The 16289-nt window shown below is 46.5% G+C and overlaps 1 protein-coding gene across 1 annotated transcript in view; it reads right to left on the bottom strand.

Annotated features, from left to right (window-relative positions):
• The window catches only part of NNT (nicotinamide nucleotide transhydrogenase), a 172064-nt gene that overhangs the window by 131070 nt on the left and 24705 nt on the right, over positions 1 to 16289 (bottom strand). Inside the window, exon 4 of the mRNA XM_006898607.1 lies at positions 14062 to 14149. Coding sequence (XP_006898669.1) covers positions 14062 to 14149 — 88 coding nt within the window. The remainder of the gene's footprint in view (positions 1 to 14061; positions 14150 to 16289) is intronic.

Genomic DNA, 16289 nt, shown 5'->3' with positions numbered 1-16289 from the left:
TGAGGCTGCAGTTCTTAATCTTCATCATTGACACTGGCCCCCCAGAAGTGACCACTGATGCTGGTCCCCATGAGTGACCACTGATAACTAATCTCCCATTAGTGAACTCTGAAGCAGCCCCCAGGAGTGACCACTGAAGCTGGTCTCCATGAGTGACCACTGAAGCTGAGCCCTTATGAGTGACCACTGAAGCTGGTCCACCACTAGTGACCACTGACACTGGTCCCCACGACTGACCACTGACGCTGGTCCCCAGGAGTGACCACTAAAGCTAGCCCCCCAGGAGTGACCACTGACGCTGGTCCCCATGAGTGACCACTGATAACTATTCTCCCATTAGTGACCTCTGAAGCTGGCCCCAGGAGTGACCACTAAAGCTGGGCCTTATGAGTGACCACTGAAGCTGGTTCACCACTAGTGACCACTGAAGCTGGTCCCCAGGAGTGACCACTGAAGCTGGCCCCCCCAGGAGTGACCACTGATGCTGGTTCCCCAGGAGTGACCACTGAAACAGCCCCCAGGAGTGACCACTGACGCTGGTCCCCCAGGAGTGACCACTGACTCTGGCCCCCCAGGAGTGACCACTGACGCTGGCCCCCCAGGAGTGACCACTGATGCTGGCCCCCCAGGAGTGACCACTGAAGCAGCCCCCAGGAGTGACCACTGACGCTGGCCCCCCAGGAGTGACCTGCTGGTGTCTGAAACGTTAGTGGTGCAACTTCCCCCATCAGCATCACACGTGCCACCACAGCACAAACATGACGGACACTGGACAACAGCATGAAGTCCACGCCACCCATCTGTCATTCTCAGCAGCCCACGGGCAGCGCTGCTGCGTGGCTGGTGACAGCAGTGTTGGTGGAAACATGGTCAGCCCTCGTGAAACGTGTGGAGCAGACAAGCCACTCTTGAGCCAAACCACCTCTGTTTTCAGTCTGTTCTCGAAAGAACAACCGCGGGCAGAGGTGAACATCTTTCATCTAAAAATAAACAGCCTGGCAATCATTACTTCAAGGTAAACTCTATATACATGGGGCGGGGCAGAAATCAGCATCACCAGTTAAAGAGTAATAGATCCTTTCCCACTGTACAAATATCGCCTTGATCAAAATTTGGAGCATAAGGGAACGTGAAACAGCACGACTGCTATGGGAAGCAGGCAGCGCTCCCACAGAAAGGTGAGAACAGAAGCACCATTTGATCCAGAGATCTCATTACTAGGTACATATCCCCAAAAAGAACAGCTCTCCGTGAGCAGACAGGCGCACACTCATGCCTGCTGCCTGTTTCTCAATAGCGAAGAGTTGAAAACAGTCCCTGTGTCTATCAACACAAGAATGGCTACAGAAACTAAGGGACATCACACAATGGCGCACTATGCATCACTACAAAATGATCAAGGATGGGTGAGTTCGTGAACATCACTCAATCTAGAACAAACTATGCTGAGTGATATAAGCCAGTCACAAAAATATAATTACAGTATAAGGCAACTATTACTAAAAGCACAAGGAAATCAAAAGATGAAGTCCATTAGAAAAATCTGCTGTCAGGGACATCTCCAGAGTCCTGAAGAGCAACAATGTCAGTCTAGAGACTAGGGTGTGCCTGACACAGGCCATGGTCTTCGCAAGTATTTGGTATGCATCAGAGTGCTGGACAATGACTAAGAACGACAGAAGAATTGATGTCTTTAAATGTGATGCTGGAGAAGAGTGTTAACATACCATGGACTGCCAAGAGAACTAATAGGTCTTTCCTAGAGAGGATGAAACCAACATGCTCCTTGGATGCAAGGATTTTGAGGCTCCACCTCACATACTTTGGGTAAGTGGCCAAGAGGGACCAGTCCTTGGAGAAGGGCATCATGCTTTGAAGGGTGAAGGGACAGCACGGGAGAGGAAGACCATGGATGAGATGGAAAGACAGAGTAACTGGAGTAATGGGGACAGGCGTGCTGGATCAGAGAGACTGGCTCAGGACAGACAGAGTCCAGAGAGCTATTGTACATAGAGTCTCTATGAGTCACAGTCAACTTGACAGCACATGTTGTTGTTGTTATGTGCTGCTGAGTCGCTTGCGACTCATAACAACTGCAAAAAGGTAAGGAAAGGATTACACACAGACTCCGTCCTGGTGGCTAATGGACGGGAAAGGAGGGTGGAGAGAGTGAAAAGTATTAAAAAACTGGATGAAGGGAAAAACAATACACATTTAGCACTTGATCCTTGTTGCTGTGGTCCATCGAGTCGGAACCAACCCACAGCTGACCCTCCAGCGGGTTTTCAGGGACAGTTAATTGCACGAGAAGAGACTGCCCATCCTTCTCCCACAGAGCAGCTGGTGGCCTCGAACCATGTGCCTTCGGGATTGCTGCGCAGCTTCTTGCCACTAATTAACACTAATCAGCAGCAATTAATGTCATAAAACAAAATACCTAAATAGCTGTATGGAAGCCCAATGTGATTTGTAAATCTGCACTCAAAATAAATGAATACTTTAAAATGTTAAATCATCTTATCCACAAAAAATTACATACAATTCCCTGTGTGGTATCCTCATTACACGTCCCCTCCAAGCTCTAAGGCTTTGCTGTGCTCACGAAATAGCAAATTAAGTTCTGAGGATAGGTCCAGAGCTGGTGAAGCATCTACCGCAGCCTCTGCATCCAGCTTACCTATTTCTGAGAGAAACAGCTGGTGAGCAACATCATTTTGAAGTTTTTAAAACCCAAAACAATGTGGCTAATTTCCATAACCATGGAAGGACCAGGCCAAGAGAAACACAGAATTCCTCCCAAACAAGAGCCCCCTCTCTTCTAAACAATAAACACAGCATGAACAATGCTGTGTGCACTAAGAAAGCGCCTTTCAGAGACAAGCCCTGCGAAACTTCTTGTAAACTTGGCATTGAAGGCAGGTCCTTGTTCCTATGGTAAATAATACCCCCCCACGCCACCAGTAAGTTTATAAATTCCCACCCACTCATCATGCCCTGTCCCCTTTGTGGTTTGAAGACTGGACGAGTCGGACTGTGTTCCCAGCCTTAAGCTTGTGTCGTCGGTGATAATGTGTTGAGGGAAACAGTAAGTCTACAGAGATGGCGACACAGAAGGGCAGGAGGCAGCAAGCCAGTCCAGGGCCCCAGGTGGCAACCCGCAATCCTACTCCGCACGCTGAGATCTCACCACTTTCTCAGGGGAGCTCTGGTGGCCTAGTGGCAAGGAGCTGCAACCACAATCCCAGAGGCGCACGGTTCGAATCCACCAGATGCTCTGCCGGGGAAGGAGGGACAATCTCCTCCTGTACCAGTCAGATCTGATTTGACAGTACACGCACACAAAAATTAAAAAAAAAAAAATCTCACCACTTTCAAATTAAAATAATACTAAGGGGCTGGAGGGAATCACAGGACTAGGACAAGTTATCCTGAATCAGCAAGTAACAGAGAACTGCATCATTTCAAAGCCGAATCCCACAACACTACAACACAGGTCCTACAACAAAAATGTAAGTGCCCGCAGTAGTATGTAAATGTAAGTGTCCTATTCATGTCACAGAGCCCACTGTCACGGCAGAACTGGCCCAGCACATGTGTTTCTTCCACTCAATGATTTCAGATAAGAACCTTCCATGTTCAAAGGAAATCACACTGTGCACCCAGCTGAGCCCAATGAGGGTATCATTCTTCAATATCAGAAAAAAACATTTGGGACACCTAAATAGCACATCAACAGAGAAATGCCAAAGTGCAGGCTGGGTTTAGTAGAAGTTCTGGTACTAGGGACAGTGTAGCTAATGTTAGACGGATCTTGGCTGAAAGCAGGGAGTACCAGAGGAATGTCTATCTGTGTTTCTTTGATTATAAAAAAGGCATTTGACTATGTGGATCACAACAAGCTATGGCTGACTCTGAGAAGAATAGGAATCCCAGAACACTTGATTGTAACTAATGCAAAACCTATACTTGGACCAGGAGGCAGTTGTCAGAACAGAGCAAGGAAACACTGCATGGCTCAACATTGGGAAGGGTGTACAACAGGGATGTGTCCTATCTCCATACCTTTTCAATCTGTACGCAGAAAAGATTATCTGGGATGCTGGGCTCTATGAGGAGAAATGTGGTATCAGGATTGGAGGAAGACTCCTCAACCAATTGTGTTATGTAGATGACACAATCCTGCTTGCTGAAACTGAGGAGGACCGGACGCATTTGCTGCAGAAGGTCAAGGACTGCAGCCTTCAGTATGGATTGAGGCTCAATATCAAGAAAACAAAGATTCTCACCACTAGGCCAATTGGCAGCATCATGATAGATGGTGAAGAGACTGAGATTGTTCACAGATTTAATTTACTGGTCTCCACAATCTACACTCTTGGCACCAGCAGCCAGGAAATTAAAAGACATATTGCAATGGGAAAGTCTGGTAAGGACCTCTCCAAAATATTGAAGAGCAATGATGTCATTCTGGAGACTAAGGTGCACCTGGTGCAGGCCATGGTCTTCGCAATCACTTACTATACATCAGAGATCTGGAAAATGACTGGCTGTATGATCTAAGTCTCCAAATTATTTTTTTTTTCCGTCCTAATTCTATTCCACATCAAACAAGCCACTTTTCAGGTGTCTCACCATAATTTCAAGCAATAAAAATATTAATGAAGTTTAAAAAAAACTGGACCCTCAACAAGATGGCTTGACACAGAGAATACAACAATGGACGTGAGCCTGGGCATACGGAGGTGGAGGGTGCAGGACCGGGCATGGTTCAGATCTGTCGTTCACGGGATCCCTGAGTGCAGTCAACTCCACGGCATCTAACAACAAACCATATGACCCGTTAGGTCTTGTTAAGTGAGACCCTAACCCTAAAACAACAACAACAACAACAACAACATTGGAATTTTCTATCAGTTATGAACCTAATTTATTGCTTTATTCAATATTGCTTTAAACCCCTACATTCCTTACGATGTTAAGAAGCTGTGCTGCAATCTCAAAGGCACACGGTTTGAAACCCCAGCTGCTCCACAGGAGAAGGGCGGGCAGATCTCCTCCTATGCCATTTGCGGTGTCTGAAAACCCCCCCAGAGGGTCTGCTAACAGGTCAGCTCCAACTTGATGGCACACAACATCATCATGCCAAAAACAACCCAAAAGAAATCTGAAAATGGACCAAAAAGAAACATTCCACTCCCTCTCCACAGCTCGTAGCCTCATTCTTGAGGCCCCTCTTCTCTCCTTCCCTGGCCTTCCTTCACATCCTTCACCGGCTTTGTTCACCTGCTCGGCTTTTCAAAGCACCATTTTTCAGAGAACCTCTCTCTGTCTTTACGGTGAATTATAGGAGATTTACTCTGTGATGTCAACTCTGAGTTTATTTAACAAAGTATGAGGAGTCTCCCTCCACTCTGGAAGTCAGCTGGCCAACTGGCGTGATGGCTGGCATCTCCACGGTGGCTCCTCTTGGTGGCAGTCAGGCAAGGAAAGTTTCTGGGGTCTTTTTTGTTGTGTGTTACTGTTCTTTTTGCCCTTCAAAAGTGGGTGGGCAGCCCTGACCCTTCGAGTAAGACTTGACACCACTTAACAACAACAGCATAGAGAGAGAGCGAGCGAGAGCGAGAGAGCAGCAGTTGGCCTAGGGGACAGAAAGCCATGCTCTCAAGCCAAAGGTGGATGACTCTACTCCGCGGCCCTCAGGCCTGCCTTTAATTGTTTTTAGTGCAACATTCTTCTAGGTCGTGTAACCCTGGTGTGTCCACTTGCTGTGCAGAGGTAACTCGTGGTTGCTGTGAAGCCGAACACTGTGATACTGATGTGTCAAATGCGATAATGATTGCCCATGGCAGACAGTGTTTGGTGGTGTTTCCTTGTTAAAACAAGCTCGGAAGCAGGAGTGGCGTCCACTTCCGTAATAGCTTGCCTCTGGAAACTCTATGAACCTGGAGAAAGGACTAAAGTTATACAGGAAGTGTCCAGGACTTTCGTTCACAGGGTCACTAGGAGTCACCTACAACTCGATGGCACTTAACAACAACAAACATGAGGAGTACGCAGCACCAACTAGTACCTTTCCGACACAAGGCATTCGGCAGGTATGGGTAGGAAACAGTAGGTAAGGCTCTGCTTCTAATCAAGGTCAGGGGGTTGCGTGCAGCCTGGCGTGCACTGGGGTTGAAGGCTCGCTGTACACACGCACCCGATAACCCTCCCGTGTGACCTCAGCTGCTTCTACTGAGGTCGCGATAACACACTGCCCTCCTGCCCTCTTTCCCTCACCAGATGCCCTGCTCACGGCCACCCCCTATCTTCTGACCTCTTGACCCAAAACTTGGCAAAGAGCAAGAAAATCTCTTCTATGAAACAAAATATTGCAATGATTGGGAAACCCAAAACTGGCTGAATGGAAATTTGGAGGTTAAAAAAAAAAAGGGAATAAACAGGCCAACACAGAACTAGGAATCCAAAGAGTGTCCAAAGTCTCTTAATAACTCAGGAAGTTAAAGCTAAACGGGAAAAATGGGATCAGAGGATTAATTTTTGTTCTCAATCCATCCTAAATACAAGTCTCGAAGCTCCATCATGTCTTTATTTGCACAAGTCACAGACGTCACCAGTATAAGTGTAACACACGACACAATTTCAGTTGTTGCTCAGTGCCAGTGAGGTGGCGCCTGACCCTGGCACCGTTCATACTCACAAACGCTGGTCCACTGAAGCCCACGGCGGCAGCCACGCTGGTCACCCATCTCCCTGACGAAGCCATCGAGTCCATTCTGACTCACACAGCGCCCCTCAGGTTTGTGAGGCTCTGTATCTTGGCAGGATGATACCACCTCACTGCCTACATGTTTATGGTTAGAGGAGACCAAACGAACAGTGGATGGGTTCGAACTGTCAACCTTTTGGTCAGCAGCCTAACAAAACTTTCTACCCCACCAGGGCCTCTTTTCTTTCTTTTTTCTTTTTTTTTAATTAATCTTAATGAACATTTACAGAGGCTTAAGATTTAGTCATTCATTGTTGAATTTTTCTCCCTGCCCACCTTTTTCCCCCCAATTCACTCGTCTCCTTGAAAAGAAATAGAAAAGCTCTTTCATTGTTATGTAATCCCTCCCCCCAAATCCACTCCACTGTGCAGCCTTCATTCTGGACTCCTGTCATGACAATAATACCCAATCATATATCCCTTTTAAACAGTTCTCTTCCTCATCTGTTTCAATATACATCATTCCTCCCCTCCTTTTCTGTCTTCCCTCAACCCTGATGTCAGTCCCATTTTACAACAGTGGCCCTATGCAATATTTGTCCTTTTGTGACTGAGATATTTCACTCAGCATAATGTCCTCCAGGGCCATCCATTTTGCATAATATTCCATGAGTTCCTTGTTTTTCAGGGCCTCTTTTTCACTGGTCCTCAACTTTAAACGTCAAGATGTCTTTGTCCAAGGCCTGCTCCTTCCTGTCACACGCCCGCCCGCTGTCACACGCCCACAGGGCATGAGGAGCCGTCTTCTTCCAAGGCAGCTCTGCTTGCTCTCCTGCTGGTTTTGCTCTCAGAAGCATCAGGTCAATGGCAACTCATAGGGACCCCACACCACTGCCTACTCGTGTGTCCCCCGCCCCCGACCACTGCTAACTTTGGGCTCACCGTTGCAGTCCACGGCAAGTTCAGTATCGTTCTCCAGCACTGCTCATCTGAACTTTCTATGGAGTTAATGTTTACAGAGCAAACAGAGTTTCTACTTCACAAGGCATACATTTTGATTCGTGACACTGACTGCGATCCCACCAGTGTTACCTGCCTCACCTGAGTCCCTCCCCTCCTTTACTGAATCCAGCCTTCCTGGGCCGTCCCGCCTCCTTGGTAAACACTCCTGTGATGTGGTGGTGGTGGTGGTGATGGTCCGGGAATGCGCATCTTCCTGGACTACCACCTTCTAGGACTGTCCACCCTTTGCTGAAAGTTCCGTCTCAGGCATGAGCTCAGCTGCGGTCCTGAAAGGTGCCCAAGGGCCACCATCTCAGGACTTCAAGGAGTCCCTGCCGAACCCGCACGCCTACTCTTCTCAGGATTTGAGCTGAGTTTCACATTTTTCTCCCACTCCATCAAACACCTCCTGTTATGACCCATTTCAGAGTGGCCCACGGTGGTGGCCATGACCACCTAGTTCCCCCAGTCTGAAGGCCTAGGAGGATGGAGTCCATCAGTCCTCCAAAGTTGATGTTCCCACATCTTTGACATCCATCCCTCCTCTTTGCTTCATGCGGAAACAGCCAAGAGCTGCACCCGAGATGCCAGCACCCCCCCCCCCGAGTCAGTACTCGACGAAACGTAAAGCACTGCCTGTGAGGACAGGTTACATCAACTGACCTGGAAGAGCCAAGACTATGGAGCCCTGGCTCAGACATGCCCTCCCTCAAGGTGTTTGCAAATGGCTAACAAGTTCCATGACTCTGCCTCCTGTGTGTGTGGGTGTGTGTGGGTGTGTGTGTGTCGCTATTGTTGTTCCATGCCATCAAGTAAGAAGTGGTCCGCAGCTGACCCTCCAGTGAGTGGTCACTGTATCACCCGAGAAGAGAAGGCCCATCCTTCTCGCACAGAGTAGCTGGTAGATTTGTTCCATGTTCCTTTGTGTCGGCACCACAATTCCTCACCATTAAGCCGCCAGAGCTCCCATATATAAGGCCTTTGACTGTGTGGATCACAACAAACTGTGGCTCACTGAGAAGAACGGGAATCCCAGAACTCTTGACTGTGCTCATGTGAAACCTATGCTTGGACCAGGAGGCAGCTGTCAGAACAGAGCAAGGAAATACTGCATGGTTCAAAACTGGGAAGGGTGAACGCGAGAGACGTATACTGTCTTCATACCTTTTCAATCTATATGTGGAACAGATTATCTGGGACACTCGGTTCTATGAGGACAAGTGTGGCTTCAGGATTGGAGAAAACTCATCAACAATCCGTGTTACACATATGACACAACCCTGCTTGCTGAAACTGAGGAGAACCTGAAATGTCTGCTGCAGAAAGTCAAAAACTGCAGCCCTCAATATAGATTGAAGCTCAATATCAAGAAAACAAAGATTCTCACCACTGGGCCAATTGGCAGCATCATGACACATGGTGAAGAGACTGAGATTGTTCACAGCTCTAGTTTGCTTATTTCTACAGCAGCCAGAAAATTAAAAGACTAATTGCACTGGGAAAGGGTGCTGTCAGAGACCCCTCCAAGGTACTAAGGAGCAACAATGTCAGTCTGGAGACTAAGGTGTGCCTGATACAGGCCATGGTCTTGGACAATGACTAGGAAAGATAGAAGAATTGATGCCTTTGAGCTGTAGTGCTGGAAAAGAGTGTTGAATATACCATGGCCTGCTAGGAGAACAAACAAGTTCGTCCTACAGAGGGTGAAGCCAGGTTGCTCCTTGGAGGCAAGGATTCTGAAACTTCGTCTGACATACTTAGACATGTTGCAAGGAGGGACCGGTCCTTGGAGAGGGACATCATGCTTGGGAGGGTGGAAGTACAGTCCAGGAGAAGATCCTCGATGAGAAGAATTGATTCAGTGACTGAGGTGATAGGGGTTGGTGTGTCAGAGACAAGGTTGGCACAGGACCGAGTACAGTTTAGGGCTGTTGTACATTGGGTCGCTATAAGTAACAGGCAACTAGACGGCACATAACAACAACAACTACGTTATATGCCATCAAATTGCCAATCCTTTAGTATATTAGGTGTATATTCGTAATTGTTGGGTGCCCTGAGTCCAGTACGACCCACTGCGACCTGTGAGTAATAAACCTGAACCCTGTCTGATCCTGTGCCATCCTCACACTTCCTGATACACTAGAGCCCCTTGTGACAGTCATTATGCCAATCCCCCTGGTTGAGAATCCTCGTTTCCTTCACCAACCCTCTGCCTTTCCAAGCATCATGGCCCTCTCCAAGGAACAGCCCCACCTAGCAATATGCCGGAAGGGTGTGAGGCGAAGCTCTATCCTCTGTGCCTCCAAGGAGCACTCTGGCAGCACTTTGTCCAAGACATATTTGTTTGTTCTCTTGGCCGTCCATGGGATGTTCAGTACTTTTCTCCAACACCACAGATCAAAGGCATCAATTCTTTTTCTATCATCCTTATTAACTGCCGAGCTCTCAGATGCACAGCAAGTGATCAGAAACACCATGGCCTGAATCCGATGCGCCTTAGTCCTCAAACTGACATCATTACTCCTCAATAACTGGGAGAGGTCCCTAACTGCAGATTTTCTGAGTACAGATGTCTTCCAATTTCCTAACTGCTGGTATCAAGAGTGTTGACTGTAGATCCAAGTAAGATGAAGGTGTTGGCATTTTCAATCTTTTTCCATCCATCATGATGTTGCCTATCAGGACACTGGTAAGAACCTCTGTTTTCTTGATATTGAGATGCAGTCCATATTGAAGGCTGTATGCTTTGATCCTCTGCAACAAGTGCTTCAGGTCCTCCACGCTTTCAGCAAGCAAGGTTGTGTCATCTGCATAATGCAGGTTATTGATGAGTCTTGCTCCAATCCTGATGCCACATGCCTCTTCACAGAGTCCAGCTTCTTGAATAAATTGCTCAGTATATAGAATGAATAGGTATGGAAACAGAATATAAACCTGACCCACTCCCTTCTTAACTTTAAACCATGACTGTTCCCTTGCTCTGTTCTCACAACAGCCTCCTGGTGTAGGTACAGGTTTCACAAGAGCTCAGCCATGTGCTCTGGGATTCTTAGTCTTCTCAATATCAGCCACAACTTGTTATGATCCATACAGTCAAATGCTTTTGCATAGTCAATAAAGCAGAAATAGACAATCTTCTGGTATTCTTTATTTCAGCCAGGAAAACATATTTATAATGCATTCTACTTACATAGATACTATATTCTACCTTATGTAGTGTATATTTATGCTATGTTCTACTTACACACTGTTCTGTTTCTGAAAGATCTTGAGGAGTATTTTTGCTTACATCTATATTAATGATATTGTTCAATAGTTTCCACATTCTCTTGGATCACCTTTCTCGGGAATGGGAACAAAGACAGATCTTTTCCAATCTGCCAATCTGTTGGCCAGGCAGCCGTTCTTCAAATTTCCTAGCATGGACTGGTGAGAGCATCCTAGGCTGCATCTGTTAACTGAAATAAGTCAATTGGTATCCCATTGATTTTGGGGGCCTGAATTTTTGCCAATGCCTTCAATGCAGCTTCCACTTCCTTCTTCATTACCACTGGATTCTCCTCATGTGGTATTTCCTGGAAGTTTTCAGTGTCAGTCAGATTTTTTGGGGGGTACAGTGATTCTGTGGATTCCCTCCATCGTCTTTTGATGCTTTCCGGGTCACCCAATATATTGCCCATGGCATCTTTCAATATTATGACTTGATTCTTAAATTTGTTCTTCAGTTCTCTCAGTTTGAGAGATGCTAAGCGAGTCCTTCCCTTTCTACTCTCCAATTCCAGCTCTTGGCACATTCCATTATAATACCCTGTCTTCTCAAGCTGCACTTTGACATCTTCTGTTCAGCAATTTTACTTCAGCATGTTTTCCCTTCGTTTTGGCTTCTTGACACTCTAGTGCAATTTTTAGTGCTTCTTCTGACACCCATTATTTCAGTTCTTTCTTTTGCTTTCTTCCTGGATGTTATCCTTGATATCAATTCACAATTCGTCTCAGGTGCCTCAACCTAGTCTTTTTTTCTTTTTTTTAGAACAAACAGAAGCTTTTTATTCAGAATTTAATACAGTCAGGACACTCAGCACCCATCACTTGTAAGCAAAATTACGAAGAGGTAAAGGCAAGCAGGACAATGATAAAAGCAAAAGATTCAGGTACACTTAACTGAAAACTGGCAACCTGGGAAAGCTGACACAGGCTAACTAGAAACATGACTTCTAATATAACTTGTCAACCTCTTCTTAAGATGATCTTGAAACTCAGATGGAATAGATTCAAGATCATATCTTGGTTCTCATGGACTTATTTTAATTTTTATTTTCTTTCCCCTCAATTTGAATTTGCACATGAGTAACTGATGGTCTGACCCAAAGTCCACCCTGGCCCAGTCCTGACTGCCAATAAGAGCTTCTCCAATGATTTCTTCCACAGACGCAGTCAACACAATTCCGACACAGCCCATCAGGTGAGGTCCATGTGTAAAGTCATCACTTGTATCTTTTAAAAAAGATATTTGCAATGAAAAAAAAATCACTGAAAGCACAATTTCGATCATTCTATTTCCAGCCTCATTTCCAACACCAAGCCGATGTTTTCCAAGCACTATTCCGTTTTAACCGTTTCTAACGTTTGCATTCCAGTCACTAGTATTCACTGATGTATCCTGAGTGCACGGTTAAGTGTGAGGATGGCCCAGGACAGGACAGGACAGGACTCAGACCTTTTCACAGAGTCACTATGGGTTGTCCGCAGCTCAACGGCACCTAACAACAACTATTTACATAAACACAAACGTGGAATACCCACACACAGTGCTGGGGGGTGTAATCCCGCCTGCCTCGTTCAGCGGGAGGCTGTACTCACGGATTACTGTGATTACTGTTATTGCGGGACGCTGTGACATCATTTACCTCTGCTGCCCAGAACTTCTTGGCCCTCCAGTGCCTTCCTTTGCCTTGATCGTTTTGTATGGACCTCTTCTAGTGACATGTTATTGCCTTTCCAGTCACTGAGTTAATACATACGTTGTTGTTGTTGTTGTGTCATCAAGTCGCTTGTGACTCATAGTGACCCTATGTACAAGAGCCCTAAACCTTGTTCTATCTTTTGCCAACCTCACTGTCTCTGACACACCCACTCCCATTGCCGCAATCACTGAATCGATCCATCCCATCAAGGGTCTTCCTCTCTTGCACTGTCCCTCCACCCTCCCAAGCATGATGTCCCTCTCCAAGGACTGGTCCCTCCTTGCAACATGCCCAAAGTATGTCAGATGAAGCCCCAGAATCCTTGACTCTAAGGAACAGCTCAGTTTCACCCTCCCCAGGACAAACCTGTTTGTTCTCCTCGCAGGCCATGATATATTCAACACTCTTCTCCAGCACCACAGATCAAAGGCATCAATTCTCTTTCTATAATCCCTAGTCATTGTCCACCTCTCTGACACATAGCACTAGGCAAAGACTATGGCCTGGAGCAGGCGCACCTTAGTCTCCAGACTGATACTGTTGCTCTTCAGCACTCTGGAAGGGTCCCTGGTAGCTGGCTTTCCCAGTGAAATGATTGTGGACCCAAGCAAAGTAAGACTGTGAACAATCTCAATCTCTTCACCATCCATGGTGATGCTGCCAAGTGGCCCAGTGGTGAGAATCTTTGTTTTCTTGATGTTGAGCTTCAATCCATATTGAAGGCTGCAGAGTATTCTCTAATTTAATTTTGTTTAGGAAGCTCTGGTAGCCTAGTGGCAAGAAGCTGTGTTGCAAGTCCAAAGGCATGTGGTTTGAATCCCACGAGGCAATCTCCTCCTGTGTGATTAACTGCCTCTGAAAACTCGCTGAGGGGTCAGCTATGGGTCGGTTCAAGCTCAACAGTACATAACAACAACCACCACCATCTAAATAGAGAGTTAACATCCCTCCCATTGCATTCCCACTCCTTCAAAAGCCTTTCTTTCTGTCCAACATCAAAATCCAAGGCATCAACTCTTGTCTGATTTTCCTTATCCACTGTCCCGCTTTACAGGTAGATGTTGCTGTTTGGTACCATCGGGTCAAGCATGACTCACAGTGACTCTATGAACAACATCCTGTGCCCCATCCTGTCCACCTCCTCACCTCCAACACACCTGAGCCCCCTGCTGCAGCTGAAAATGCCCGGTGTGGGCCTGGCACGCCTGAGTCTTCTCAACAACAGCTGCATTTTACAGGGATCGTTCGCACTAGATCTGCCCAAGGGAGAACATCATTTGATTTCTCGGCTCTCAAATTGTCTGCTGCTTGGACGGGCACCCAACTATTCATTCTCACACATGTTCATTAACGTGAGGCTAAAACACCACAAGCTTCGCCTACCTTGGCCGGAGGAACTTTTCCAGCTGCTGTGATCTGACCGGTGAAAAATCGTCCAAAATGATTTGCTGCTAGTACGACAGCCTTATACCTTTAAAAAAAGAAACACAAATTCACTCACACGTTATCAGTGAAGGTTAACCGCCAAACAATAACACCTCATCTTCCATAGCTTGCTTTGTGCCAAGAACAGTCCTCAGTGCTGTCCGGAGGGCCATCTGTGCATACAGGAAGTAAGGCACGGACATGAAGAGACCTGCCCAGGTCACCCAGATAACAGAGGATGGAGGTGAGGTCCAGCCCGGGAGCCCGCCCATGGGGCACACTCTACCACAAAAGCTCAGCCCCCTAACACGCTCTTTTCAGTCGACAAGACGGGAAAATGTGTAAAAGAAAAAGCTAACCACGGACTGTGGGTGCAGGAACTACCAATGCTTCAAACTTTTTGGTTTATGTTCAATTTTTCATGATAACGTTCAAATATTCTTTGATGACTACATAGTACTTACAGGTTATCGATGTTAGGTACCACTGAGTCAAGTACGACTCAGCGACGCAATGAACACCACATCTGAACCCTGTCCTATCCTGAGTCATCCTCACAATCTCTGACATATTCCAGCCCCCTGCTGCAGTCACTGTGTCACCTCACCTGCTGAGGGTCTTCTGTCACAGTCCCTCTCCAAGGAACACCCTCTGCTAGAAAGATGCCCAAAGTATGTGAGCTGAAGCTTTGGCATCTTCGGCTGCAAGGAGCTCGCTGGTTGCACCTTCCCCAAGACATGTCTGTTTGTTCTTGTGGGCAGCCTATGGGATAATTCAGTACCCTCCTCCATACTACAGTTTAAAAGCATCAGTTCTTCTTCTGTTATCCTTACACACTGTCCAGCTCTCTGATGCACAGTGAATGGCTGCGAAGATCATGGCCTGAATCAGTTGTGCCTTAATCCTCAGACTGACATCATTGCTCTTCAGTAATCTGGAGAGGTCTCTGACTACAGACTTTCCTAATGCAGCACATCTCCTGACCTTCTCACCACTGGGACAAAGGTTATTGATCATGGATTCAAGGAGCTGCATAGTTTAGGGGGCAGGAGGTAGGTTTGGTCGTAGGCCAAAATGAATGAAGTAGACGGGGACACCAAGAAAAGAGGGGGACGGCACAGAGAGTAAAGACGGGAGCGTATGGAGCTTAGCGTCCCTCGCTTTTCTTGAAAATTGCCAGGAGGTAAATCACAGAGAAGATTCTTTTCTTACTGGTTAGGTTTTCCTGTGCTGACCTTCTGATGCTTATCTCAGGAACAAAGAGGCTAACAAGCAAACGGCTAAGAACATCAGGGCAACCCTGCCCCAATGCCGATCGCTGTCATCTCTCTTAAGAGAAATACACCTTGATTTGTGCCTTCTTCAGTTCCTGATTAAGCATTTGGTTTAACACCTGGCTTCCCACAAAGTCTGTCATCTTAAACAACTGGGTTTACTACTATGAGGAAGGCTCAGGATAACAGATGGCTCAGAGCTATTATTCATCGGGTCGTTGTGACTTATAGTTGATTTGACGGCATATAACAACAATATGCTTGCAAATATTAACAAAAGATTTCTAGATCAAAGAAGAACACCTCCCTGGCCTCTCAGGACTAAAAGCACAGGATTTTGAAGGAGACTGCCCTCAGTTAAATCCTAGCTCCACCACTTCTCAGGTTCATGACCTCGGGCAAATGTCTTCAACTCCATGGTTACTTTATCTACATACTGGGAGCACAGGGCATCTACTGCTCGCAAACTGTCAGTACAAAATACAGGTGAAATGCTTAGCACGTCCCTGCCACACAAAAAGTACTCAGCAGAAAGCACTGTTGTTAGTTACAGACTCAAAATGTGCAATAAAGAAGGACAACATGTCATTTCTTGTTGTGGCTGTTGATTGCCTAGGAGTCAAGCACCACTCATAGTGATCCTATGAACAAGAGGCCTGAAGCCCCTCTACAACTACTGACATGTATCAAAGTTCAGAGTTTCCAGAGGCATATCTTTTAGGAAGTGAGAGGGGCTCCTGCTTCCAATAATTTTTTTGCAAAAAAAGTATTTTTTACATACTACTCTTCATTGTTGTATCATTATATACTGAAAAGATCCCTTCACACATTCACATTTGGTAATATATGCTGCTGGTGGTGGTGGAGGTGGAGGTGGAAGTGGTGGTGGTGGTGGAGGTGGAGGTGGTGGAG

This window comes from Elephantulus edwardii, unplaced genomic scaffold (assembly GCF_000299155.1).
Source record: "Elephantulus edwardii isolate Elephantulus edwardi_28Jun2011 unplaced genomic scaffold, EleEdw1.0 scaffold00235, whole genome shotgun sequence".
Taxonomy (NCBI): domain Eukaryota; kingdom Metazoa; phylum Chordata; class Mammalia; order Macroscelidea; family Macroscelididae; genus Elephantulus; species Elephantulus edwardii.
Note: the sequence above shows the minus strand (reverse complement) of the source record. Positions and strands in the feature narration are given on the sequence as shown.